A 26,824-nucleotide genomic window follows, 5' to 3' on the forward strand; every position below is an offset into this window, starting at 1 on the left:
TAACCCCATACTGATCAAAATTGTAGATACAGTCTATGATCAAAACCTGGGTTGATCAGTATATTTGTACCACACACTAATCAAATCATGTTTTATCACTATATTTTTACCATACTTATCAAAACCTGGGTTTATCAATACATGTTTACAACACACCGATCAATTCATGTGTTTATCAATATATTTGACCAAACACTGTTCAGAACTTTCTTTATCAAAACTTTTTTTGACCACACACTGATCAAATACTTATAATACTACTTGCAACTAAAGATCACTAAGTGATAATATACAGTTCTATACTCACTTAAGTACTTTCTGCCACAGACCATACAATTTATACTATGAACACAAAATAAACCTTATTTAAAACTACAGTTTACTATTGACAGCTTAAAAACTGGATTTCTCATTCACGATGAATTCCTCAATAGAATTTACCACAGGTAGTTTAACATGTATTATACATGTAGTATATCTTCACTTTCCATAAACTTTACTATTAAAGTTCATAAAAAAATGTATATGTTGCTGAGAATCACAACATATACATCATAACAACAACAACCCTTATTGCTATTGTTGTTGTTGTTATTATTATTGTTATTGTATTGCTATTATTATTCTTATTAGTAGTAGTAGTTTTAGTAGTAGTAGTATTATGATGCAGTTTACATAGGAACGATCATATTCGAGCATTTGTTCCGTCGAGTTTATTTTTGTGTGACACTGGGCGGAGCGGCGGACTTTTTGATTTCAGACGCTCCAGCGCTGCTCAACAGAAAGACAATGTTTATACTTAGCTTACAAAATAAAGTTTTATTTATAAAATAACAATACAACGTGCGTTCGTGTTGTTAAACACATTTTATAAACTTACGTCATGTTGACTAACATCCAGCTTCTCACACGTTTGTTGGAACCAGCGCAGCTTGTTCACTATGAGCACCTCGGGTCCTCCGAAGAGGAAGAGCTACATGGGTCAGCACCAGATCAAGAAGAAACAAGGGTGAGTCCCGGTTCATAATGTTAGAAGAATCCTGACCAGAATCCTCCTGATGCTAGGAGACGTCTTAGCCTCTCATTTCATTAAACTGCCAACTCCACAGCCTCCTTGCTCCCGAGGAGCCTCTACAAGGAGACAGACCGTCAGACAGCAGAGACAGACTCATGGTGAGTGTGACAGCATGACCGAAGGGGTTTCACGTTGCTTTTTAAAATATTTCACATCACAATCAACCTGTATTCTTATCTATCTTAGGATGGAGGTGCAGTGTTCCCACTGGGAGAATCCACATTAGCACTTGATGCAGAGTTGCTGCAGGTGCTGGACGCTGTCGACCCGCTGAAGCCTGCAGCTCGTCCGACCCCAGTAGAGAGAGATGCACATGAGGAGCCAGCGTCATCGGCGGCCTTTGGCCCGGCACACTCGCTTGCACCAGTTGGAGACAATAAGCGGGAGGGCGATAGGGCCCCCACAGGTCAGGGACCCCACGGAGCCCCCAGCGCCCAAGAGAGGGTCTCTTGGCGGAGTGTTGATTGTAAGAGACCAGGTTGGATGGCTGAGTGCAAAGATCTCGCTCAGAAGCTTCTGTTCAGTGAGGATTTGGAGGAAGCGGACGGCGCTAAGAAGGTTTCAGAAAGAGACCAGTCTATGCCTGCATCAGCCGACATTAATGAGCCACCATGTCGAGACATACAAGACAGTCAGCGAGCAGGCAGCTCCAACAAGTGAGTCTGAACTCACATCATCGCCCAGTTTTTCTTTGCTTTTCTATACTTTGCTGTTTGCAAATGTCTCTCACTCTCTGGGTTACAACAGGCAGAAGGGTGCGCCCCGAAGAAGGAGCTCTCCTGGATCAAGTAAGAACGTTGCCCCCCCTCCGGATGTGTCCAGAGACTACATCTTGTTCAGCCCCACGCGCCTCACAGCTGCCATGAAGCGGGCCAAGCTCCAGCAGTCGTTGCAGAACCAGTCGGCCTCTGTGCTCACAGTCCCCACTGGATTAGAGCTCAGTTCTCTCAGTGACACCTTACCTCAGCCAGGTGAATCATTTTAAGTATTGTCATGAAACCCTCTAGGTGGACATATGCCCAGTTTGTTTAATTTTAACTGAATTATATTTACATCTTTACTTGTGTTCTCAGAATAGACCTTGATATCAGAGCTCAAACTGCCACCAGTGTCATTTCATGTCATGTGTAAATGTAGAATGTTATGTTTGTTTTGTTGTAGGCATTGCCCTGTGTGCTCCATTGAATCAAGCTGAAATGCTGCAGTTATCCAGTTGGGGTTTGCCCAAGGCCGTCCTGGAGTGCTACCAGAAACACAAAGTGACCTGCATGTTCGAGTGGCAGGCTCAGTGCCTCACTGTGGGACAGGTGCTGCAGGGAGGTAACCTGGTGTACTCCGGTAAGAAGGTGTTAGAAATGGATTCAAAGTTGAATGTCTATATTGTAGCTCCTTTCAACTTTAATCTGTTTATATTTCTATTATTTTTCAGCTCCCACTAGTGCTGGAAAAACTCTGGTGTCCGAGCTGCTGATGTTGAAACGTATTTTGGAGACTAAAAGAAAAGCTCTCTTCATTTTACCTTTTGTCTCCGTGGCTAAAGAGAAGATGCACTATCTTCAAGTGAGGGAGATGTGGACAGAATTATATATTACATTTATGTGTTGTCTGTGAGTTTATCTCCATCTAAAAGACTTGTGTCTCTGCACCTGCAGAGTGTATTTGAAGAGGCAGGGGTTCGTGTGGAGGGATACATGGGCAGCACTTCAGCTGCTGGAGGGTTCAAAGCATTGGATGTGGCTGTTTGCACCATAGAAAGAGCCAACTCTCTGATCAACAAACTCATTGAAGAGGACAGTATGGGTCTACTAGGTAATATACTGCATGTGTGGTAATAGAGTTTTGATTATCAATCTTTCGAATCATTAAATGTACGTGTTCTTTCACTGTTCCTTTAGTATATTTGGATATGTGACAGTTACTTGGACCAAATATGTCTTTTGGGGACTTCATCTTGAGATCCCGAAAATTGTGTTTTGTATTTTTTACAATTTTCTGACATTTTGAAGATTAAAGAACTAATCGGAAAAAATCAAGATAGATTAATCACAAATAAAAACTACAATGCAACCAGTAAGGCGCATACTACAACGACCCAGCAGTCCAACGCTCATAGATATCAGGTCCTTATATATACCTTTTTTTTTTATCAAGATCAGTGAATTATTTCCTGGTAAATTGGTGAAATTTAAAAAAAACCCACCTTATTTCACAATGTTGAACAATACAAATTCTTGATCTGCTAAAATTGAATGGCCCATGTCCATCCCATCCACCAAATTTTAAGTAAATCTGTTCAGTAGTTTAAGTTAATCCTGCTGACAAAGCAAAAGGACGGGGGCGAAAACATAGAAGCTATATCTGTTTAATGCAACCCTGAATGTGAATGTGTGTGTGTGTGTGTGTGTGTGTGTGTGTGTGTGTGTGTGTGTGTGTGTGTGTGTGTGTGTGTGTGTGTGTGTGTGTGTGTGTGTGTGTGTGTGTGTGTGTGTGTGTGTGTGTGTGTGTGTGTGTGTGTGTGTGTTAATGAATATAGAGCTTAAAGAATGAGTCTAAGGTTGTGTGTTGTTTTTGTGCTTCCAGGTATGGTGGTGGTGGACGAGTTGCATATGGTCGGGGATTCTGGAAGAGGATACCTGCTCGAACTGCTCTTGACCAAAATCCGCTACATAGCCCTGAAGCAGAACACCACAGGGTCCGTCTGTTTCACTGTTTGTCTTGTTGTCCAGTGTTTTTACAATCCTGTTATTAGATAAATAAGCCTGTCTGTGCATCTCCTTCCACAGGTCTTTGTCTGAGGGTGTACAGATAATAGGGATGAGCGCCACCTTGCCTAACCTCTCCCTCCTGGCTAGCTGGTTAGGTGCCGAGCTTTACCAGACTGACTACAGACCTGTACCCCTGCTGGAGCATCTCAAAGTGGGCTGCAACATCTACGACAAGAGCCTCTCCGTGGTGCGACAGTTCACCCCGGCACTCAACATTAAGGTGATTGGGATGGCCGGCTCCTCCAGTGTCCGGTTATCACGATTGAAGCCTTCTTTCTCCTGACTAGTGATATAATCATGTGCTGCGTTCTTTCCTGCTTTAAAGGGTGACGATGACCACATAGTGAGCTTGTGTTATGAGACGGTGAGTGATGGCCGCTCTGTGCTGATGTTCTGCCCCTCGAAGAACTGGTGTGAGAAACTAGCAGACAGTATCGCAAGGGAGTTCTACAACCTCAGGCTCGCTGGTATGAGACTGATTTTTTAATTCATTCTAAACTAGAGTGCCTATCTCGGCCAAGGCCAGAAGGTCCCCTTATGAAACCACGTTTAAACTCACTAGATACACACCAAATTTCACACACTCATTAATAACAGTCCCCTAAATAAGCCTGATTATTTAGTAAAGATTCATGAATAACTCTCTGTGAATATTGTATAGTGAGATGATTTATCTCTTTCTTTCAGATGGTCAGGGCGACACTAACCTCAGACCAGTGGCTCTGGATCAAGAGGGACTAGTGGATGTTTTAGCCCAGTTGAGACGAACTCCTGCTGGGCTTGACCCCATCCTCCAGCGGACTGTGCCATGGGGCGTGGCCTTCCACCATGCAGGTGAACACCCTCATTGAACCCTTTGACCACAACAAACTGGGGGCTGAATGTCAGGGTGACTGTATCCTGTTACGCTGAGGTTTCTTATTCTCTCTGTAGGGCTGACATTCGATGAACGCGACGTGCTGGAGGGAGCTTTCCGTCAGGGCATGGTCAGGGTCCTGGCCGCCACCTCTACCCTCTCTTCAGGAGTTAATCTCCCAGCACGCAGGGTCATCATCCGAACCCCGACTTTCAACGGACACCTGTTGGACCCGCTCACGTACAAACAGATGGCAGGACGAGCAGGGAGAAAAGGGGTCGACACTATAGGTGTGGAGCGGTCACGTTTATTTGAGCCCACATCACTAAATACATACAGACAGCTGTCTTCCTTGGTATGATGTCATTTTGTCGCTCCTCTTTCAGGTGAGAGTGTGTTGGTTTGTAAGGAGGCGGAGCGTCAGAAAGGCATTATCCTCCTCAAAGGTGCTCTTCAGCCAATCAGCAGCTGTCTGGTGAGAAAGGAAGGGGAAGGTGTCACCACGAGCATGCTGCGAGCCATCCTGGAGGTACCATGGATATTCACATTAACACTATTTCTTACAGGATGTATGCGAGTCGTTTCCTCATTAAGGAATATAATTTTTTTAGTTTTCAGTTTAGTGACAAAAAAACAATTTCTCATAAAGTCTTTTTATTTTTTATTTTTTTTGTGCCTATTTCATATCATCCCAAATCACAGATCATTGTTGGCGGCGTGGCCAGCACTCCACAGGATGTGTCATTGTACGCTTCGTGTTCTCTTCTGGCTGCCAGCATGAAATGTGACGGCAAATCCAGATCAGACGAAGGGACCAACAAAGGGGCTATTGAGGCCTGTGTTGAATGGCTGATGGATAATGAATTTATTAGCATCCAGAAGGAGGGAGACGGTACGGACACCATTGCCCAAGTGCTATTTTATTATCTGCCATGCCACGATGGAAACAGAATTAGAAAAAAGCATCCTAATGGAAGCTAGTATGTAGTCTCATAAGGCACATTTAATTTATTTACTTTTTAAGTTAAGGCAGTCAAACAGATGCATCTGGATACACTGATATTTGCACTACTACCAAAGAAAACGTTAATGCACATCACATATAGGTGCAAGACTACTGTAAATAAGCACACTGAAACCAAAACTCATATCTTACTAAAGCTTTCCTGCGATTTGGCAAAAAATAAAAGATCTGTTGTATCTGCAGATCATGAGGAGCGATACTGTCCCACTCAACTCGGCGGCGCCACCCTCTCCTCCTCCCTCTCCCCTCCCGAGGCTCTGGGAATATTTGCAGATCTCCAGCGTGCCATGAAGGGCTTTGTCCTGGAAAATGATTTGCATATTCTTTATCTGGTAAACATTTTTTAATAACTTTCTCTCAGTTTTATTCACTCCAGATTATCCCTGAACCCTCACCACTTCGTTCCTAAGAGTAACTAAATGTTGATTGTAGCTTTTGAGAAAAATTGCCCCTCATCAAAGAAATTTAATCGGTCCCCACAAGCAGAGTCATACATGGTTCTTTGTCCTCACAGATCACCCCGTTGTATGCAGAGTGGACGACCATAGATTGGTATCAGTTCTTCCGTCTGTGGGAACAGCTCTCGTCATCGATGAAAAGAGTGGCAGAGCTGGTCGGCGTCCAGGAAGGCTTTCTCGCCAGGTCTGTCAGCGGCAAACTGGTCGCCAAGACAGAAAAACAGCGTAGACAGATGGCAATCCATAAACGGTAATTCTCAGTTTGATCTTGATTGCAGATTGACAAACAAAGTTAGTTTTAGAGATTAACTTCCTGTCTTTGTCGTCACTATCCAGGTTTTTCACCACCCTTGTACTCCAGGATCTGGTGAATGAGGTGCCTTTAGGAACAGTAGCTTCTAAATACACCTGCAATCGTGGGCAGTTGCAGTCTCTCCAGCAGTCTGCCTCTACATATGCAGGTACATGCTGAAGTCAAACCCTCCATGAAAAAAATGGAGGGTGGAAACTAATATAGTAACTTGAAACAGGAAGCAGTTGCACTTCAGAATAATGTATATACAAAATAGACTTCGTTCCATTAGTTGATCGACGATGTACTTTCTTCAGAGCTATATACTGTATCCATCGTTCATTAGTGCTCATGCTTATTGCATCAAGTTACCGTGAGAGGGTTCACGAGGTCTGAGTGGGTAGACTCCTCAGACAGGGGCCTAAAAGTAGCATAATTCTTTCTAGATGCGAGTCCATATTAAATTAATCCACACAGACACAGGCAAGAAACCCTAAGAAATCAAAAGCTTAAAGCCAAAGCTTAAAAAGAGACAATTATTGAATGACTTTGTGCTGCCCCTCAGGTATGGTGACAGTGTTCTGCAAGCGTCTGGGCTGGCACAACATGGAGCTGCTGCTGTCCCAGTACCAGACCAGGCTGAGCTTTGGAGTCCAGAGGGAGCTGGTGGACCTGGTCCGAGTCTCCCTCCTGAATGCAACACGAGCCAGAGCGCTCTACACACAAGGGCTCTGTACTGTCGCTGAACTAGCCAGGGCCACTGTGGCCGACGTGGAGAAAGCCTTAAGGAATGCAGTCCCATTCAAGAGGTGCGTGTGTGTCTGTTGCAGTGATGTTGGTCCCTTTACAACACACAGGCATAAGAAGGGCCGTCAGCAGAGAGGAGATGTAGCACAGCACTTAGTTTGGTTCCATTGTGAAATTTTAAATGATAAATATAAAACAACATGTGGAGATGCTGGAATTAATTCAGAACTTTTTAAATAATACTTCCCATAATCCCTAACCAACTGAACGACCGATGGCTGTGTCCAAAACCACTCACTAATCACTATATATTCCACTATATAGTCAATGTTAAGTGAAATTTGTATACCCTATATAGTGCACTCATTGTTTCCCATAATGCATCGTGAAAAGTAGAGTTCAACCGATGGTCACTAACCAGGCAATATATGTACCTGTACATGTACATGTAAATGTATCATGCATTGCGCTCGTGGCGGAGAAACAAGAGGACAGAGGGCAGCAGGAACAGCCGACCTATCGTAATAATGTCCACACAGTTAAATTAGATGTTTCAGTATTTCAAAAAATAGTAATAGCTTTATTTATAAAGGTAAAATGTAAATAATATCATCTTTGGGAAAATGTCTACTCAAATAGTATAGCTGTGTAAGTATATATATATATATATATATATATATATATATATATATATATATACATAAAAACTAATATAAACTTATTCCACTTCTAAATCAATGCAGCTTTAACATCAACACACCAAGTTTTAATCTCCCTGAAAAATGTTAATGCCCAAATGTAAAGTCAACGGTGTCTGTTCCTCAGCTCCAAACGTGCAGTGGATGAAAGTGAGATGGAGGTGGCGGAGAGACGGAAGCTTCGCTGTGTCTGGGTGACAGGTGGGCGGGCCCTGACGGAGCAGGAAGCAGCCAACGAGATTGTTTCCGAGGCGAGGCTCCTCCTCCGGGAAGACCTGGCCAGGCTAGGAGTTCAGTGGGACCCGACGACACTTTCTCCTGGAGCTCCTGGTGTCATCAGCCCTGACGACCATCACAGCAGTGGCTCAGAAACCTCATCTGGCTCAAATCTCATCTCACACGAAGCACAGGGAGGTAACACTAAAGACGGCCAGGAGGGAAGTAGGCTCAAGAAAAGTAAGAGTAGAGATACTGATGGACGTAAAGAGGAGGATTATAGAAGTGAGAAAAGTAATCAGGAGAAACCAGGAGGTGAAATCAGGACAGAGCAGGTTTGGAAGTCCAATCCTGCTGAGAAGGAAGTAAACAAACAGTTTGAGGTGCACAGAAAGGAAGATGGAACAGACCCTGAAATTATACAAACAGAAAATGAGATCCCAGTGGAGAGTGGCAAAGAAACAGAAAAGAAAGCAGAGTCAACTACAAATATGTCCATGTCAAATAAAATGAAAAATCGAAATGAAAAACTAAAAAGACAAACACCCATGAGGCCAGAAAAAGAAGAGGAAGAGCCCAAAAAACCAGAGGAGAAATGTGAAGGCCCAGTTTCAACCAGACCAGTGGGTCAGCAGGCAAAACAGCCCGTTCCTGAGAGAAGTCTGACGCAGGAGTTGGCGGAGATTGTATCCAGCCCTCTGCCTCGGTCGCTGCCCCAGCCTCAGCCAACGCCTCCTCCAATGCCTCCTCCTCGTTTCAGAGCCCCGAGGTCCTGGGTGGAAGAACAACGTAGTGTTTCCACAAGCACTTTAAAAAGAGACAGCACCACAGGGGGGGCTGCCTCACCTGGGCAGCAAAGTAGACAGAAGCACTCAAGGGCTCTAAGCAAAGTCCTGAACTCCATACAAACGGACAAATGTCCCCAAGATAACGTAGAGACTGTGCGAACATCCCCCCTGAAATCGTCCGACACCTCAGGTCCTGCAGTCCAGCAGCCGACTACTGACCCCGGGCAACAAACTCCTCCCTCAGTTTCTGCCCCGACAAACGGCGCCACATCAGATCCTCCATTATTCTCTCCGGAAGCCAAGCGGAGAAGGGTAGAGGCCGGAGAGGTGGATAAGTTCTCGTCTCCGGAGCTGTACGTGGAAGATGGGGGAGATGTTGAAAAGGGACAGGAGAGCTTTGGCGACAGCTTTGAATTGGACACTCAGACAGAAAGAATTCTCGTTCAGCAGTCATACGAATACAGGAAGGAGAAAGGAATGAATGAGAAGTTAGAAACAGAAAAGACAAAAGAGGAGGGGACGGTAGAAACAGCTGTTAAGCCCGAGGGAGTTAACGGACCGGCCCCTAACAACCCATGTCCCAGATTCAACATCTCTTTGACAGATAGCCAGATGGAGCTCATCCTAGACACCAGCCACCAGGTGACTCATCGGAAACTATTATAATAATTATGATTTTATATGTACTGCAAATAAGAAAAACAATATGATCATGTGCTTTGCCTCTTTAATAAGTTCTGTTGTTTTCCCAGATGTCTCCTGGTCCTGGTGGGGGTAATAACATGGATGAAGGTAAAAATGAAGGTGGTGATGATGGTACTGACGCCCCTGCTGCCAATCAGGTTGCTTCTGAGAGTCCTAACCGAAGCAGCAGCTTCCTGTTCGACAGCCTGTATGACAGCGCCCTGCTGGCTGGTCTGAGCCCACACCACCAGTCAGATGAGGAGGAATCTGATGGCCAGGAGCAGAAGTGCCCCCTTCCATCGACCCAGGAGCGACGACGCAGCGAGCTCCTCGCCAACCAGGAGGCTGATAAGCAGGAGGCGGTGCAGTGGGGCGAGTCCTCCTTCAACCTGTCGGAGTGGGGCGACTCGCTGTTTGTGGGAGAGCATTTTATGGAGAGGCAGAGCTCGCTCAGGCATACGGAGCGAACGCAAACAGAGCAAGAAGGATTACATCAAGCTCAGGAACCCAACGCAGAGGAACAGCTGCTAGATTCTCCATCTGAACCTGGTCCGATACAAACACAACCTGAGCGCACTGCAACTCAACGTGAGTGTGACAAGGACACAGCTGCAGGGTGCACTACTGACCACAAAGCAAGTGGGAGACAGGGGGGTGAAAGTGGAAAGCAAGAGACGGAAACAAACATGAAGGTTTTACTTGTAGATAATGCACCTGAAAGAAATCTTTGTTGCAGCCCTGATTTACAAGAGATCTTTGACCGTTGGCCGAGTATGTCTGACCAGTCCTGGCAAAACACTAACGCAGGCCACATAGCCACTCAAACAGCCGCTGCCGCCGCTGCTGCTGCAAACACAGAAACTGCAGATCCACCTCAGCACTCAATACAAGCGGGCAGGAACACAGGAAAGCTGAATGTGCAACCTGCTGCTGCTATGAGTGAATCTCAGTCGGCACAACCCTCCAGTCAGGACGCTGAGAATGTCAGAGAGAGACCAGGATCTGCTGGTGACCTCATTCCCCCCACCCAGGAAACGCCGCCGGTCACCCCCAGAGTAAAACTAACCACCTCCTCGGTCCAGTCGCCTCTCACCACCAAGCCCCTGAACCAGTCGACCCCCTCAACCCTTCCTCCACGGAAACAGGCAGCCCGGAAATGTCGTAAATCTCTCTCAGGACACGGTCATTATCCATCAGAAGCTACCGACACTAAACAGCCCAACTCTGATCGGAGCCACAAGCTAGAGAAACCAAAATCTTTAACTACACTTCCTGAATCCGAGCTGAGGTCTGTTCAATGCTCCAAAACCAAACCCCTGCTACGCAGCGACCAGCAGCTCAGCCGGCCTCCACAGGGCACCTCTCCGTCCTCTCACCGACCAAAGACTCCATCCGACACAGAGTCGCCAGTCGTTGAAGGCTTCACTCTTCAGCTGTCCGAAGAAGCGTCACTAAATTCCAGCAACTCTGGGTCTTTCTCCATCATCGACGTGGCGAGTGACAGGGGCCTGTTTGAAACTTTCATCAGAGAGTGGAAAACTAAGGAGCGGTACTCTCTGGCGTTGGCGTGTGAGAAGAGGGAGCGCAGTGATCAGCCTGTGGAGGAAATAGGAGGGAAACACAAGAGAGGTAAAGAAAGAGGTGACATTAAGCTGCAGTAAAATGGACTTAATTGTTCTGCATCTGGTTACCTTGTCACCTACAACACAAATGACTGTAATAACCTAAATAACTCATGTCCTCATCCATGCATGTGTTCATCTGTGCAGCATCAGCAGCCCATCAGAAGCTCAATGGTTTCCCAGTGAGAAACAGTGATGGACTGGTGCTGATTGGACTGTCGGTCTGCTGGGGAGCAAGAGACGCGTACTACATATCTCTGCAGCACGAGCAGAGCAAAGGTATCGACACGCACACGCACGTAACTGCACACAATCCAAATGAAATGTTCCCCTCATTCATCTCCTCTGTTTAACGCTCAGGTTTGAGCTCCAGTCTGGCTCCTCCTCTGCTGGATGAGGATCTGCCAGTGAGTGAGAGGCTGGGGCAGGTGAGGGCTTGTCTGAGCCGGCCATCAGAGGGTCCCAGTGGGGTAGTGGTTGTCACTTATGACATCATCCCGGTGTACAAGACGCTTGTACTGAGCTGTGGCATCAGCTTGGAGGGAAGCTGTGAAGACCCCAAGGTGAGAATACAGAGCTCATACGTACACAGTGTCCATTCACATGCACATCTTTGTACTCATGCAGAGTAAAAAGCTTTGCATTGAAAGCCAGGACATTAGGGTTAAAGTAACCTGAGTGATCCGGATTCATGATCAGATATCAGCGATCAATAACTAAATAAATGTGTGAATAGCCACAGAGAGACACACAAACACACACACACACACACACACACACACACACACACACACACGCTCCTGCAGAGAGTAGAGAAGTTCTTCTAACTTCATTGTTGAAGACACCCGTCACTCTCAGTCTTCAATAATGAAGTTTCATATCGTTTTAATAGCATCAAGTAACAAATTAAAACCAAACTTATCATTACATTAACACTTGAACACAGTGTGCTAAGAGCTCTGTAAATTGACAGAAACCATCTGAGTTCAGGTGTATTTTGACTCATTAGTTTGTTCCATGTCCCGTCCACCAACATGTAGGAGGCGGGTTTATGTCCTAAACTCGAACCTGCTGCTAAACGACTGTGTTGACTGTTCACCACAGGTCGCCTGCTGGCTGGTGGACCCTGGCAGTGAGGAGAGGACTCTGCCCAACATGGTGATGGCCTTCTGTCCTGAAGAGCTACCTCTGCTGGATGGACTCGGAAATGCACATGCACACTGTCCCCGTGTCAGGGCGGCGACCAAGAGCGTGCTGGTACATGCTGTCATGAAGCACGTCAGCGGCCTGCTGGAGCAGGACGGCATGCTTGGTATAAAGACTGTCAATATTATAGTATATAATATACTATTATTATATTATAATATGTACAGTATTGTAGCAGTGGACAGAACAGTGGTAAACATCAGTGGTTTAATGTTTTGTGTGTGTCAGATCTATTCAGGAGCATTGAGATGCCTTCTCAGGTGAGTTTGGCCCTGTTGGAACTGAATGGTGTGGGCTTCAGTGCTGAGGAGTGTGAGAGACAGAAACACGTGATGCAGGCCAAACTCTCCACGCTGGAGTCTCAGGCGTACAACCTGGCTGGACACGGCTTCTCCCTCACCAGTGTGGACGACATCGCGCAGGTTTGACACGTTTACTTCTCTTTCCCGAGAGTCTTTTGTTCCAAAGCTTCAAATTCACTCAGAGTTACAGTTTCTCCAAACTTGTGTGTTCTAGGTTTTGTTCTTGGAGCTTCACCTGCCTCCAAACGGAGACGTGGGCGGATCAAAAAGTAAGAAGACTCTGGGCTACACCAGGAGAGGCGGTGGCAGAGTACGGCTCGGGAAGCAGTTCAGCACCACCAAGGTGAAACTACTTTGCATTACACAACGTTATTGGGGAGATTAAACATCCACAGTGTTTAAACTAAATAAAAAACATGTTGGCAGGATGTTTTGGAGAAACTGTGCCCCTTGCACCCGCTGCCAGGTGTGATTCTGGAGTGGAGGCGGATCACTAATGCCCTGACCAAAGTGGTGTTCCCCCTGCAGAGGGAGAAACAATATCATCCTGGACTGGCCATGAACAGAATTTACTCCATCGCCCAGACACACACAGCCACAGGTAAAGCTCGTAGACAACCGATACATATGGAACGTGTTTCACGAGGACACAACTTCATTTCATCTGTGAAATATTTTTTTTGTTTAGTACGTTTTGTTTAGCAGTAAATATAAAACATGCAGTGACCGAGCTCATTCTGCTGTCAGGTCGCGTGAGCTTCACTGATCCCAACATACAGAACGTCCCCAAAGACTTTGAGATCGACATGCCCACGGAGGTGGATGAGAGTCCTCCTTCACAAAACGGCTGCCAGAACAAACCAGGGTGGGTATGAGCTATGAGCCAGGGCCTCTCAAAGTGTGTGTGTGTGTGTGTGTGTGGGGGGGGGGTGGCCTCCAGCATGTTCTCAGTAAGAACTGTTATTCTAATCATAACTTCCTCATATATCATTTCCCCTCTGGTGTATAAATCTGTCCACTTGAGAAAGACACAAGTACATTCCACTCAGGCTCTTACTGTGTTGATAACTGCAGACTTTAAATCCAGTTTACTTTAATCCTACCTTTTCAGAAACACTGAGTCAATATAAATACTCCCATATTGTTATGGCTTTACTTCATATATAATCCAATGTGGTTGTATCATAACTATTATGTTTTTGAGCTTCTGAATGCAAACACTACAGAAGATACATCATGTAAAAGGTCAATATGAAAGTAAATGTATTCATTTGTGTGGTGATCAATCACGATCAGAGGCAACTTCATCAAATCTAAAATCAAACTATCTTTTATTCTACTCTTCATGATACCATAACCAATTATATGAGTAGGGAAATACAGTGTCATGAATGAGAACGGCTATAAAGGTTTAAAGACCATTTTCAAAGTTATCTAATCGGAGCTGGAGATGAAAAGATTTCGATGCATCTTCATAACAAAGCTTTGACTGTTCTGTTTCAGAAAGAAGAGACGCCCTGCGGTGCCTTCAGTCACAGCTGGAGCTGCAGGACAAGGCCCGACCTTCTCTGTCAGCATGAGACACGCCTTTGTACCGTTTTCAGGTGACTATAATGATGTAACTGTCTCGTGTTGGTCTGTAACTTCAGTGTGTGTTGTGTGTCATCCTTGTCTTTTTGCACAACACTGCAGGAGGAATGATATTAGCAGCCGATTATTCCCAGCTGGAGTTGAGGGTGTTGGCTCATCTGTCCAAGGATCAGCGACTTCTGCAGGTCAGTTGTTTGTAGTGAACAGTAAGAAACACTTGTGTGTTAAACCTGGATACGCAGGTGTAGTTAGACGGAGCCTCTGTGTGTTCACCAGGTGCTGAACGGAGGAGCAGACGTGTTCCGCTGCATCGCCGCCGAGTGGAAAAGTATCGACCCGGAGACGGTGAACGACAACCTGAGACAACAGGCGAAACAGGTACGAGGCAGGAAAGAGACAAGGACCAGAACCGTGCACCTTAAATGGGAAGCTCACTAACATGCGTGTGAGTGTGTGTCACATGTGAGATAATGTGCGTTTGTCTTTGCAGATTTGTTACGGTATCATTTACGGGATGGGAGCCAAGTCTCTGGGGGAACAAATGGGAGTGGAGGAGAATGATGCAGCCTGCTACATAGAGAGTTTCAAGTCCAGATACAAAGGTAGACACATTGCCATTTCTGTTTTAATCATACTTAAACTAATGGCTCACAATGTATTCAATACCTGATTATTGAAATATTTTGGGATTCAAAATATAAAAATTGTCGGTGTATTTAAATTTAAGTTTAAAAAAGTGGGTATCCAAAAATACTTCAACAGATATTGTGGAACAATTAATCCAATTGCTGCCCACATTGTTTCAGTTGAGTTGATGTTTCACTTTGTGGTGTTTGTTTTGTCTGTTTCAGGCATCAATGCTTTTCTTAAAGAAACCGTGAAGAACTGTGTAAAGAACGGCTACGTCCAGACGCTGAAGGGCAGAAGGAGATACCTCCCTGGAATCACTAACACCAGCTCGCACATCAAAGCACATGTAAGCGAGCTGCTCCACCACAACTTACGTTTATTTGTTGGCTGTGAAATACATTTGATTTTTTGTCTTGTTTAATTTGCTCATAACATCAGTTTCCCTCTTGCTCCCTCCCTCAGGCAGAGCGTCAGGCGGTGAACACGACTGTTCAGGGCTCAGCAGCAGACATTGTTAAACTCGCCACCGTGAACATCCAGAAGCGACTGAGGAAAACATATCCTGCTGCTCCCGCGTCTCACCAGCACACACTCTCAGGTGACACACACTTTCACCGTTCTCACAGCACACACACACACACACAGTGGAAGCCTGTGGACTAATCGTGTCTGATAACATCAATGCTGTTCTGTTATACAGCCAGGAACCAGAGCAGGGCTCGGATGTCTCACCTAAGAGGAGCCTACTTTGTCCTGCAGCTGCATGATGAGCTCATCTATGAAACCACAGAGGACGACCTCATCCAGGTATGGAAATGATCTACTGGATTGTCAGTTACTAAATGTATAGAGAATTTAAAGAAACTTAGAGATATGAATTCTCTCAAATGTAGTGCATTTCCTGCTAATTTATTTGAGGCCAATTTAAGAAACAAGACATCACAGTCTAGAAAAGACCATATGAATACGTTTAAAATTCTTTTTTTCTCCCAAAACCCTTCATTAGGTTGCTCAGATAGTAAAGAGAGAGATGGAGTCGGCCGTAAAACTGTACGTGAAGCTCAAGGCCAAAGTCAAGGTGGGACCCAGCTGGGGGAACCTGCAGGACATCGATCTGTAGTCACAATGTTTTAATGTCTGATACCAACATGAAGTTACTGTAGTTCCGTGTGTAAATAACGTCTGTGAAAAATATTTTTTAACACTTACATTAATGAAATGCATAAATATAAGAGCCATGTTTGCTCCATGAACTCTAAATGAACTATTGAATGTATTTTCTAATTCATCTCCCTGGTTTACAGGATCAAAAAAGTATAAATGTGAAAATAATCAAATTTTATTTATTAATACATGACATTTTTTATGCAAGATGAATTTCTGTTATTTAATAAATTGACAAATGGTTATTTTAACGATATATTAATGTGTTGATTAGTCATTTGTCTAAAATGTTCACTGTGATATGACAGAAGCAGCAAAACTTCTAATGTAAGAAATTAGACCTAAACAAACAATCAGAAAAGTTTTTTTTTAAATCATTTTCCCGGCGATCGACTCGTTTCAGCTCCACTACGATGAAACTTAAAACGAAACAGACTTGGAGCAGAGCTTGTCTTGAGGACGTCCAGAATTCTCTCATAACTTCTAAATTATAGAAACTGGATTTTTTCATTACTCAATCCATTCAAAACTACATTAACATTTTTGTTAATTTGCACAGGCCAATGAGGACCACTTCAAAGATCCTCTTCACATCCTCCTCCTGAAATTGAACAGAAGGGCGACGTACACCTCCAGCTGTTGATTAACCAATGAACCTTGACTCAACAGAGCTCAACACAGGCTGTTTGACACCAACAAAATTTGTAGGAAGTAAATAAATACACGGCATGGACACATATCCATAAACAAATGAAAGAAATACATTAACAGCAAAGACTGTTTTCTTAAAAAAAAGGTGTTTTAAAAGAGTAATTCCAGAAGATGTCTGTGAAACAGCCATTGAACTTTATTATTTAACATGGTTTCCCAAATGTGTTAACGAAGTGGTTACCTAATGAAACAGGTAAGACGAGCAGCTACAACTAGAGGTGGTTTTACCTGCATGGTTAAGTGCACCACACATCACCTGCATCTCTCGACTGGGAGGCAGAGTCGATGAAGCGGTGTGTTGCCCTTTAACCCTTGAGCAATACCTGGTGATATACATGTTTTTATGATGCTATCAATGTGATGATGAAAAGAGAACAATCTCTGTCCACTGACCTGATGCACCTTTAATTTGATAACAACAAATACTGGCTTGACCTGTTGCTATGAGGACAGATGACTGACAACTGGATAATTCTGTTGTCAGCAATGTGTTCCAGCCCAAGCAGAGGACTCTGAGGAAGAAGAAGACACGATTCCTACAAATCCACTTCATTGCTCCGGCAGTCCGAGCAGATTTAAAACAGATATGAGACCCGTGGGTCTTTATTTCGGGAGTATGCAGGTTTCTGTAAACATACTTTTTAGTCAGACTCACTGCCACGAACAGAAAGAGGTTATTTATCAATTAAGGCATCGACACAGGCAGAGCTGTGCATTTCACCAGTAGAAAACAGAACAGAGAAAATATATGTACACAGGTACAGTTAAATGTTTCTCGAGCCTCCTCGTGTTCCACTGGCTAGAGAAACTGGGACCAGGACTCGCTTCTTCTTGCTCCATGAAGTACAGGGGGAGAGGGCTTGTGCTGGGGCCAGGAGCTTTGCCCTTGTCAGATAACATCCTGAGGGAAAGCTCTTGGCCCCTGGCCCAGGTTACTGGGGCACATCAATTAACAGGAAGGGAAGTAAGGACACAAGAGGTTTCAGGACGACTTTTTGAAGGTGTCACGGCGTCTCTCCATCCCGGCTGAAGTAGTACCTGACGGGAGGACCAGCGAGGTCCTCGTCTCCATCTGCCTCCGGAGCAAATGACATCGTCAGGTCGACATAGCGGCGGTCCACTGACGGCTTGATCAGCTTTTGCATCCTGCAGAGAGTCAGAGTTAAACCGTCTGTACATTGTAGACAACAGGTGCATTTCTGATTCATGTCCAGCACAAAAACAAAATCTGAGCAAGGTGAGAAAAATACTTATTTTCAGGTAAGGCACTCACGTCAATTTAAGTCTCTTTGAGTGTCCAGGCATCACAGGCACGTAGAGCATTTTCACACCATGGACAACCATAGTGGGTTCAATTCCATACTTCTCCTGTCATAAAAAAGCATCAACATGTTATTTGACACCGCCGTTTAGATACATTCAAATAAGTGTTCAAAAACCTCAGGATAATCAAAAGCAGTATAATGCGAGTAATGTTTCTTACTTTCACTGCATTTATCAAGTCAGACAGAGTGAAGTCCTCATGGCCAAAGATAGTCCAACAGTCCCAGATGGAGAAGTAGATGTCGTCCCTGGGGAAAAACACCACACAACTGTCAGCTTGCAACTGGAACTTTGTTGTGATGCAGCATTAGTGAGATGTGGGGACTGTGTAGGTTAGCTCTTACCTGATGAGTGTCCGTTTGACTGGTGCAGGCTCGGTGAGCACCACTACAGGGATGGCCAGGTTAAAGAAGCAGTTGTTGAAAGATTCAAACCCGTAGCCTCCAACCACCTTGATTAACTCCAGAGCCACCTGAGTACATCAACAAAACATAATATTATCACTCATTAACACAGGATGGCAACCTCTCAGACATGCATGTCTGTGAATTGTAAATTCAAGCCTTTTCTCAATACACTTCCTGGAGAGACAAAGTGTGTTGGGTCGCTGCTCTCACCAGTCCAGCCACAGCAGCCGTTGCCGTGGCGATGGCAGGGATGATCTTGCCGGCGATGCGCTTGGTCTTGAGTCGGTCAGCCGGCTCGATGGAGTACATCTTCGCCCGGAGTGCAGATGCTGACGTGACATAGTCCAAGTGGCCGTTGCTGTCATCGTCCTTCTCAAACTGCAGCAGCCGCATCTGCAGTCTCTCTACAGAGAGATTCACACATAGGAGTTACCACGAGATAGAATAATGATAGTAATACAACCATCTTCAGTGTATATTTATTTATTATTCATGTACCAGGGGTGACGCGGTCAGCCGCTATGGCCTGCTCTAGCTGTGTGATGGCCTCCCTCTCCTCATGACTGCTTTGAGACATCTTCGCCTGATCAGGCTTCCTTACTGTCTCGTCTGTCTCTATACACTGGAAGGGACAGATCCACAACAAACAACAAGTTCAGGATTCCTTGTTCTACATTCAGAAATCAAGGAGCAGATGAGTGGAGGGGCTTACTTTCTCTGAAGGCCTGTACTCAGGAATCTTGACATCGGAGAGAATCCTGGCCACTGCCTCTTTGGAGAGGTCCTGAAAGATGGAAAGGATTAGTCACTAAGTGGGTTACTTGTATTTGAGCCAGTGTGTGCGTGAGTGCAGACGACCTACCTTTTCTGAGTATGGGATGTTATAAATCCCTGCGAAAAGCCGAGCAGCGCTGATGATGAAAGTGAAGTGCCTGATGGGAACAGAGGTGGTTTTGGCAAGAGGCTCAGTTGTGAACACAAAATAAAAAAGAGGCTTGAAGTGTAATATGAAATAATGCAGCACTCACAACGAGTCGTTCAAGTCGAAATCAATGGGTGCTGGAGGTCTTTTAGGGGATTGCCAAAACAAACCTAAGGATGAGGACAAAGATTTCACTATGTAAATACATTTTATACTGAAGTTACACATAAAATTACTGTGAAATTCATTTAGAGGCAAAATTGTTTAATAAAAACTTACTTCCATCTTTTAACCTTGTGTCCAGGGGGAAAGAGTACAACAGTTGTAGGGCCTGGATGAAAAGAACAGCAGAAAACAACTGTTATCATGTTGCACCATGTTATGAGTATCTGTGTATTTTCAGGTAGCGATTTATTACCTTTCTCTTGAAATACTTTTCAAACTTCAGACGGGCTACAGCAATGCATTGCTCCCATTGACTGGGTCGTCTGCTTAGCAGCTTAATAACCTGAAAGGACGCCTCCAGGCTGTCCCCTACCTGCATCCTCTGCAAAAACCCAAACAAATGATCATTCAAATCCATGTTTAGTGTATAACATTAAAGGTCATGAAAAACTTGATGGTATGCAAAGTCTTACCTGTAGCACCGCTTCAGCCGAGGAGTGCGTCTGCCAGAACAGGTTGTACACGGAGGGCTTGTGAGCAAATGCATTTTCAAACTACGTAAACCCATGGAAAATAAAAATCTAAATTAGGAAGGTACACAGACAGATATTCTGAAAACTAAAATAATCGTCACGCAAAAAATGAAAGAGGGATTTGATCAGAAAAGCAAACCTTGTCTCTGGCCCACTGGATCGTGTGCTCGATGACAGAGGGGAAAGATTTGAGTGTGCAGAATGGGATTTCCTCCTCTGGGGGGTCTCTCTGGAAGATATATGTTGAATGATTGTACTTAGAGTAAAGTCTGTGTTTGTTGAGTCACTGGAGATGAACAATGCAGGAAGAAAGAAAATGGAGCAAAGAACAAAAATATGCTTTCACACTCACATGGCTATTGTAGGACTCTGTCAAATTTGGCACAATGATTTCTGTGTGTCCTTTAGTTCCCATGGTACCCGAGTCAAGGAGAGGTCTCTGATTGGATACACAGCGACTGGAAATTAAATGCATACAGAAACATCAGTACTTGGCCCAATGCCATTAGATCACAGGAAGTACAATTACTTAAATGCTTTGAACAGATACTGAACACTTTAATGTAATAAATTACATAACTGATAAAAGAAATGAATCCATGTTTTAATAACATTTTATTATCACATTTATAGAAAATATATTTTCATTTATGGATTGAACATTGCTCATAACGCCAGCTAGTGTTCCAACTAGTCTTGGACCTTGAAGGGCCAGAGCTTACATAGCAATACTGTTTGTAGTTGAACTTCATTAACACTACATTATCATTTGCACCAACCTGTCTACATATCTCCGGGCCTCCACGTTGTCCAGCGCCGTGACCACCAGGTTCATGCCGGAATAGAAGGAGTCACTGTAGATATTGTCGGTAGCCGGGCACACCTTGTTGAGGTGAGCATCCACCTGCAGGTCGGGGTTGATATCGCAAGTGGCTTCTGCCGCTGTGGTACTCTTCGGTTTCTAAGACAAAGAAGAAACAGGAGTATGAGTGAGTGTCTGTACAGCATGGTGAGTGTACTGTGATTCATGTAATTTAATATTGAGGGAACAGAGGTGGAAAAGGATGTGTATTCACTTGTATATGATGTGGTCTGAAGAGAAACTGCCTGTTGAGGTTGGACTTTTCAATAAGGTCCGGGTCTGTAATGCACACCTGAGGAAGAACAGATGCAGTCTAGTTAGTTTCAGTAAATTGTAGAGTTGCAGTAAGACAGAGGAAGGAAAAGAAAAAGGGAGCGGATGCCCACCTCTCCTGAGCACTTGGCCAATCCAACCCCAAGCAGAGCAAAGTTTTTTAACATCTCACAGCCTATGGCACCACAGCCGACCTGGAACAGAAGAGATGACATTTACTCAAATGTAAACTTCAACTTAATGCAACATTAAAGATACCATTAAAAAGCTGAGAAAGTCTTACCATGAAGACTCTGAGCTTGTGCAGTTCAAGACACATGGATTCGCCAATGCAAGCTCGTAATCCGTCATACCGGTCGCCCCTGGGAATGAACTCCTCTGCAGTAAGAGACTGAAGAGGCCTAACGACTTCGATGGCATCAAGGTAAAACTGAACAGAGATAAAGTTAACAGTTAAGTTATATAAAAAAGATGCAAAATGCTGAAGGAATAGTTGTAAGAGCTATTAGAGTTAATAGTTCACATAAATGTGTTGCAATAGAAATAGAATAGACTTTGCTATTGAACTGAAAAAGCAACATTTGGCCTTTGAAAACAAGATCTACTGTTAAAATGTTATGACCTACCCATTGCTGTAGTGGTGCAAACTTCCCTGTGATGGCCTTGAGAGCTTCCTGGCTGGCTAGGCCTCCTACAGCTGCAGCTAAAGGTGGAAGAGTTCCCATCGCCGTCCTCGACAGGCAGCTCACCAGCTCAGCATTAACAGGAGCCTGGGAAGAAAGAAGGAGAGAGGAGGAAGGAAAATGAATGGGTGTTCATCTCTGCTGGAAATGAAAGGGAAATTCAAGCACAAGGATATAAAAACAGAAGAGAAGACTCACTTTGTTCCTCAGAGTAGCGTTCACTTCCTCAGTTAGCTTCAGTAAAACCTCAGCATCTTGTAAGCACCTGATGGCATCAAAGTAGAACTGCTCACAACTGAACATGAAACATTTCAACACACTGAAAACCACAGCCAGGACCAATGATATCTTCAGGTGCAGGAGTACAAAAAAGAGTAGCAGCAGTTTAGAGCTAGACAGTGAGCAGAAAATAAATACTGAATTTACCCGATGCTGGGAAGTCGGCTGTGTTGCTCCTGGAAGGTGTCCAAAGCCAACATGGCTGCATGGATCTGAAGAGGAGCCTGATCGGTTGAATTAGGAAAAATTGTGAGAAAATAATTGGCTTGACAAAAATAATAGGCATTGGCTAACTTGAGTATATATTAGACAGCTTGGTTAACATAATAGGACTAAATTAATTAGTAATTTTAGTGATCTCTTTTCTGGCTTCACTTGTATATGCAACTCTAAATATAATAGTTATTATAAAAACGGATTAGAATAAGCTAAGAAGTCAGATTATGTTATTGGCCTGTCCAGATGTGTGATTCTATTACTTTTTAAATATAATGTGATGCTTAGATTTTTGACCATGTATGGATCCAGCAGTAATTATGGCTCCATTATTCCTGAGCATCCAATCTTATCTTGTGGAACAGGATATGCTGCATTGTTTTAGCCTTTTGGTGATGTGTCATGTTCGCTTTGCTGTAGAACTGGGTAAAATCTAACTGTCACCGTGACCTCACTTTATGATTCAGTCTCCAGGAACAGCTTTAAACACTCACCTCTGGTTTACTGAAGTCTGGTGTCAGGACCTGAGGATCACACAACTGCCTCTCTATCGTTTCCTGAAATACAAAAATATGGAGACGTTCAGGAGGTTCAACTGGAGACATACGTTTGTTTTCAGGTTCAACTGTGATGTTTGATGTGACTCTACTTACAAATGTGTATGTCTTGGGGGTTTTCACCAGGAAAAAGAAACCGCCATGTGCATATGGTTGTAATTGGGATGTATCTCCTATTGCATAACTATGAGGGGAAAGGACTGATAAAAAACACACACAAACCAAAAAGGAAACAAACATGGCTTTGATTAGATCACTGTACGTTTGTCACCAATACAGAAATCCTCTCATTAAATCTGCTCTTGGAAAAACTCAAAATGGGACAGAAATGAAAGAGACAGCATTGGTTTTACATCAAATACATATTAGGACTATATTCTTAATGTTGGTTGCATTTCTGATTTTTCAGGTATGATGGTGAAATAGATTTAAAATAATACACTTAAAGAAAATATCTGCAATGTTGACATAATACCTGAGACCTGTCGTGCAGTGCCGTTGAGTTCCGCCATGCCATTGACCTCTCTGAACACAACACTCTGGCCGGTCTGCAGGCCGTGGGGTTGGTTGTCCATGCATGTTACCACTCCTGGATTGTCCTTAAGGGGAAAGAGTCAAGAGGATTTGTTAAATGTTTAGAGTAACAATACATTTAGAATAACAAAATGCCAATTCTACATGTTGCAGAAATCTACCTGACTGATAGTTTGGATGAAAATCTCCTTGGGCTCCTCTCCTGTGGGATCAGAGACCTCAAACTCTTCTCCAAAATCGCAAAACACCCGCACACAGATTCCGTAGGCGTCACAACCAATGAACTGGCAGGGAAGAAAATGCAACAGTCTGGTTAGTTTACAGGAGCGTGTGTGTGTCTGTCGCTCACAATCACATGTATTTAGTTATTAAACAATGATCGTAATCAGGATCATTCCTCAGTCAGGTTTCGTCTCGTGTTGTGCTTGGCAGGGGGCATGCACGCAAAATGTTTGACTATTTATCAAGTTCTAATACAGGTAGTGATAAAAACTTGACTGTTTGTGTGTTCCGCATCCACAAGACATTGTTAACTCGTGCTCTGTGATGTAGAACCAATGTAATGACTGCAGACTTACTCTGATGGGGGGTTGTTGTGAGTGGCAGAACTCATTTACTCTCTTCTGTAGGTTTAACCTGGCTTGGGTCATGATCACACACTGCAGGAGAGAGCAGAGCAAACAGACAGAGATCAAATGTTACCTTCAGTCTGCAGCAGAGTCTGAACAAGAAAACAAAGCCTATGTTAATCAAGGTTAAGTGAAATCTACAAGAAAATGACAGAGTATTTTTCTGGTTAACAAGTAAACAGTGATGCGTAGAGCCACTGAGACAGACTTTTATGAATTCAAACTGATTCTGTTCTACAAAAAACAAAAAAACTTTGAAGCCAAATTTCCGGTCTACAGCAGTTAAGCATTTTTTTTAATTAATATATAACATGCAGCAGCAGATAAAAGTTAGTGAGCCCTTAGGTATTATTTCCATCTATGTGTAATACAATATAGTTAGATCTCCATCCAACATATATTTATGAACCAAATACATTTGAACTTTTATGACTGACTAAGAACAACTCATTCACAAATGTCTTACCTGATACTGGCTAAGAAAACTGAGATCGGTGTTGTCATCCAGGGCAGAGGAAGACATGTCAACATGAACATAGGGGTTTAACTCTGCGACCCGAGGGCCCACCGCCTCCACCCTGAGGATGGGTGAAAACTTTTATTAAACAATCTAAGAAAACAAGAGATTTATAAGAAGGGTTTGCCTGTATATAAGGATCACAGTCCGTGTGTGAGTGTGTGATATTTCTCCATGTGTGTAAAGGTTGTCCAGATTTATGACGTATATTACCTCTTTCTGCTGTTCAACACATCCTCTTTGCGGATAAAGAAGTTGGTGCCCAGATCCCAGGTCTCACATTGTTTTGTGTCATGAAGGGTGACTGCCTGTACACACACACAGAGCACATGTGTGAGACTACAGCTAAAGCACTGGGAACACAAAAGTCCTGATCAGACCTGGTATAATCATCCGTCCTGCGCTGAGTTTGCCCATATACACCTGGTATTGAAATGGTCCCTGAATGTCTCACTTCCCCACTCTATTAGCAAATACACAAGTAAGACAAATTATATTATTTTAACCCAGAGCAATGGTTGTGTGTGTGTGTGACAGCGTCAGCGAGCGAGAACAAGAAGAGTCAGGGGGTGATAAATGAATCGATGAGCTGCAGATCTGCTGTGAAGTAAGATTTGACCAATTTACAAAAAGGAACAATTATTAGGTGGCCGTCAGTGTTATTATTGTGGCCACAAACAACTCCATATATGGGCAATGAGGGGTAAAAATAGGTTTGATGAATTGTGAAACTGAAGTGGGTTAGAGGCGTGACATGAGTAGGCGTGTTCCTTTAGATGTGGCCCCAGGACGCATTTACGTTCACTCAGTGTAAAGTATGTTGCCACACGAGTCCCAAACCAGCTCCGAATGGGATCGGATCTCAGGACCCAGTCTGGTGCATTCACACCTCTAACACGTGCTTAACACTTGTGATGGCATAACTCAGGACAGATGTTAACACCAGGGCTGGTCGGACACTTTGACACATTATATATTTGTTCATCACATTTCAGTGAGAGTGCATACCTTCACACCGGCCAGGACGATATTCTTTGCTGTAAAACCAAAAATCAAGTTAATCAGATTCATTCAGTTGGCAGCAACTTTAAGAGTACAGTGGTGCTGAATATCTTTAAAGTGCTGTGATGGTTACCTATCTCCACTCCCAGTCCTCCCATTCCGCTGAGAAAGACTGACGACTGGGCCATCTGGTGCATAGCACTGTCTCCCAGCACATATCGCTGGCGACTGGAGGGAAGAGGAAAAAGCACAACACTGTCACTCCGACGAGATCTGCAGGTTCATGAGCAATAATAACAACAGAGTAAACCTGGAAGACTCACCTGTAAAGAGAGTCGTCAATCTCCATCGAGTCTGCAGCCATGCCGGGAGGGGAGGAGGGGGGGGGGTCCAAGTGTCAGAGAGGGAAAGACTGCACCTGTCAGACAAATAGAGACACAGACCGGGGTCACAGACGCTTCGAGTCAGTGTGAGGCGGCTAGGATCAAAAACCAACGCCCCGCAGCCGGTTAGCTAACATGCTAACTGAGTCACACTCTACGCGTTGTTGACCTGACAGCTGTCAGCAGCGCTACAAGCTACACGGAAAACCACGAGCTAACACAGCGACGCGTTGGGGCAGTCAGAGATGCTAGCTGTTAGCTCCCACCGGTTTAGTCAGGAAATGTGCGGAGGAGAGGTTTAGCTCGCTACAGCTAGCTTGCTCGCTAGCTAGCTAGGAGCGCCACCGCAGCCTGGTGCCGGTGGCGAGGAAGAGGAGGACACTTGTCATAAACTCATTCAAAGTGATGACACACACGTTCGGCTACAGATAACCCCCGCAGAGGAAAGACGTTTCCGGTTTAATCTTAGAAAGCGTTCGGGTAAAGTCGTTGTTCATGTTGTTTTAAAAGAAGAGAAGGAATCATAGGAAGCCACCTGCCAGTATGAGCGACAAGCTACAGCGAATGAATGGCTGCGACTGGTTAAAAACCGGGACTTCTTCCGGGTTACTATAATCACATGACCGAGGTCCCACAGTACTTCACTCGTGGATATTCTTATTTTACATCCATGACTTTACACACCAGTTGTATTCAACTTCACTTTTTGCA

General features: G+C 44.2%; 2 protein-coding genes across 4 annotated transcripts; one reads left to right on the top strand and one right to left on the bottom strand.

The window, feature by feature from the left end:
* Positions 1 to 738: 738 nt before the first annotated feature.
* polq (polymerase (DNA directed), theta) lies at positions 739 to 16,453 on the top strand. Its single transcript, XM_053417780.1, has 35 exons — positions 739 to 1,009; positions 1,110 to 1,173; positions 1,262 to 1,731; positions 1,823 to 2,046; positions 2,237 to 2,413; positions 2,505 to 2,635; positions 2,728 to 2,884; positions 3,656 to 3,767; positions 3,859 to 4,060; positions 4,166 to 4,307; positions 4,528 to 4,674; positions 4,774 to 4,986; positions 5,083 to 5,225; positions 5,399 to 5,588; positions 5,904 to 6,052; positions 6,235 to 6,428; positions 6,515 to 6,639; positions 7,036 to 7,279; positions 8,043 to 9,561; positions 9,672 to 11,232; positions 11,373 to 11,504; positions 11,586 to 11,788; positions 12,330 to 12,537; positions 12,660 to 12,853; positions 12,948 to 13,076; positions 13,160 to 13,334; positions 13,481 to 13,598; positions 14,237 to 14,337; positions 14,426 to 14,508; positions 14,600 to 14,701; positions 14,814 to 14,925; positions 15,175 to 15,299; positions 15,416 to 15,551; positions 15,654 to 15,760; positions 15,960 to 16,453. Exons 1-35 carry the CDS (start codon positions 942 to 944, stop codon positions 16,071 to 16,073), a joined length of 8,271 nt encoding a protein of 2,756 aa, XP_053273755.1. The 5' UTR covers positions 739 to 941; the 3' UTR covers positions 16,074 to 16,453.
* Positions 16,277 to 26,709, bottom strand: uba6 (ubiquitin like modifier activating enzyme 6). 3 transcript variants are annotated; one of them, XM_053417775.1, is made up of 32 exons: positions 26,649 to 26,709; positions 26,054 to 26,148; positions 25,864 to 25,958; positions 25,737 to 25,765; positions 24,942 to 25,036; positions 24,678 to 24,789; positions 24,161 to 24,241; positions 23,744 to 23,866; positions 23,524 to 23,647; positions 23,145 to 23,248; positions 22,986 to 23,048; positions 22,423 to 22,499; positions 22,195 to 22,261; positions 21,940 to 22,083; positions 21,597 to 21,743; positions 21,427 to 21,507; positions 21,255 to 21,332; positions 20,958 to 21,139; positions 20,531 to 20,636; positions 20,318 to 20,407; positions 20,119 to 20,199; positions 19,899 to 20,027; positions 19,760 to 19,811; positions 19,587 to 19,650; positions 19,421 to 19,490; positions 19,271 to 19,342; positions 19,057 to 19,180; positions 18,769 to 18,962; positions 18,496 to 18,623; positions 18,312 to 18,399; positions 18,102 to 18,196; positions 16,277 to 17,974 (listed from the first exon to the last, which is right to left on the bottom strand). In XM_053417775.1, exons 2-32 carry the CDS (start codon positions 26,092 to 26,094, stop codon positions 17,833 to 17,835), a joined length of 3,078 nt encoding a protein of 1,025 aa, XP_053273750.1. In that variant the 5' UTR covers positions 26,095 to 26,148; positions 26,649 to 26,709; the 3' UTR covers positions 16,277 to 17,832. The 3 variants fall into 3 exon arrangements, with proteins under 3 accessions (XP_053273750.1, XP_053273751.1, XP_053273752.1); XM_053417776.1 differs by having other exon boundaries at positions 26,653 to 26,688; XM_053417777.1 differs by lacking the exon at positions 26,649 to 26,709 and adding an exon at positions 26,380 to 26,638.
* Between the last annotated feature and the right edge of the window lie 115 nt (positions 26,710 to 26,824).

This window comes from Pleuronectes platessa, chromosome 3 (assembly GCF_947347685.1).
Source record: "Pleuronectes platessa chromosome 3, fPlePla1.1, whole genome shotgun sequence".
Lineage (NCBI taxonomy): Eukaryota > Metazoa > Chordata > Actinopteri > Pleuronectiformes > Pleuronectidae > Pleuronectes > Pleuronectes platessa.

Coding starts and splice junctions, on each gene's coding strand:
- uba6 (XM_053417775.1), bottom strand. CDS start 26,094: ATGGCTGCAGACTCGATGGAGATTGACGACTCTCTTTACAG. Junction 25,959..26,053: donor ATTGACGACTCTCTTTACAG/GTGAGTCTTCCA, acceptor TCTTCCCTCCAG/TCGCCAGCGATATGTGCTGG. Junction 20,028..20,118: donor CGGCTGAAGCGGTGCTACAG/GTAAGACTTTGC, acceptor GGGTTTTTGCAG/AGGATGCAGGTAGGGGACAG.
- polq (XM_053417780.1), top strand. CDS start 942: ATGAGCACCTCGGGTCCTCCGAAGAGGAAGAGCTACATGGGTCAGCAC. Junction 11,789..12,329: donor GAAGCTGTGAAGACCCCAAG/GTGAGAATACAG, acceptor TGTTCACCACAG/GTCGCCTGCTGGCTGGTGGA. Junction 13,335..13,480: donor CCAGACACACACAGCCACAG/GTAAAGCTCGTA, acceptor TTCTGCTGTCAG/GTCGCGTGAGCTTCACTGAT.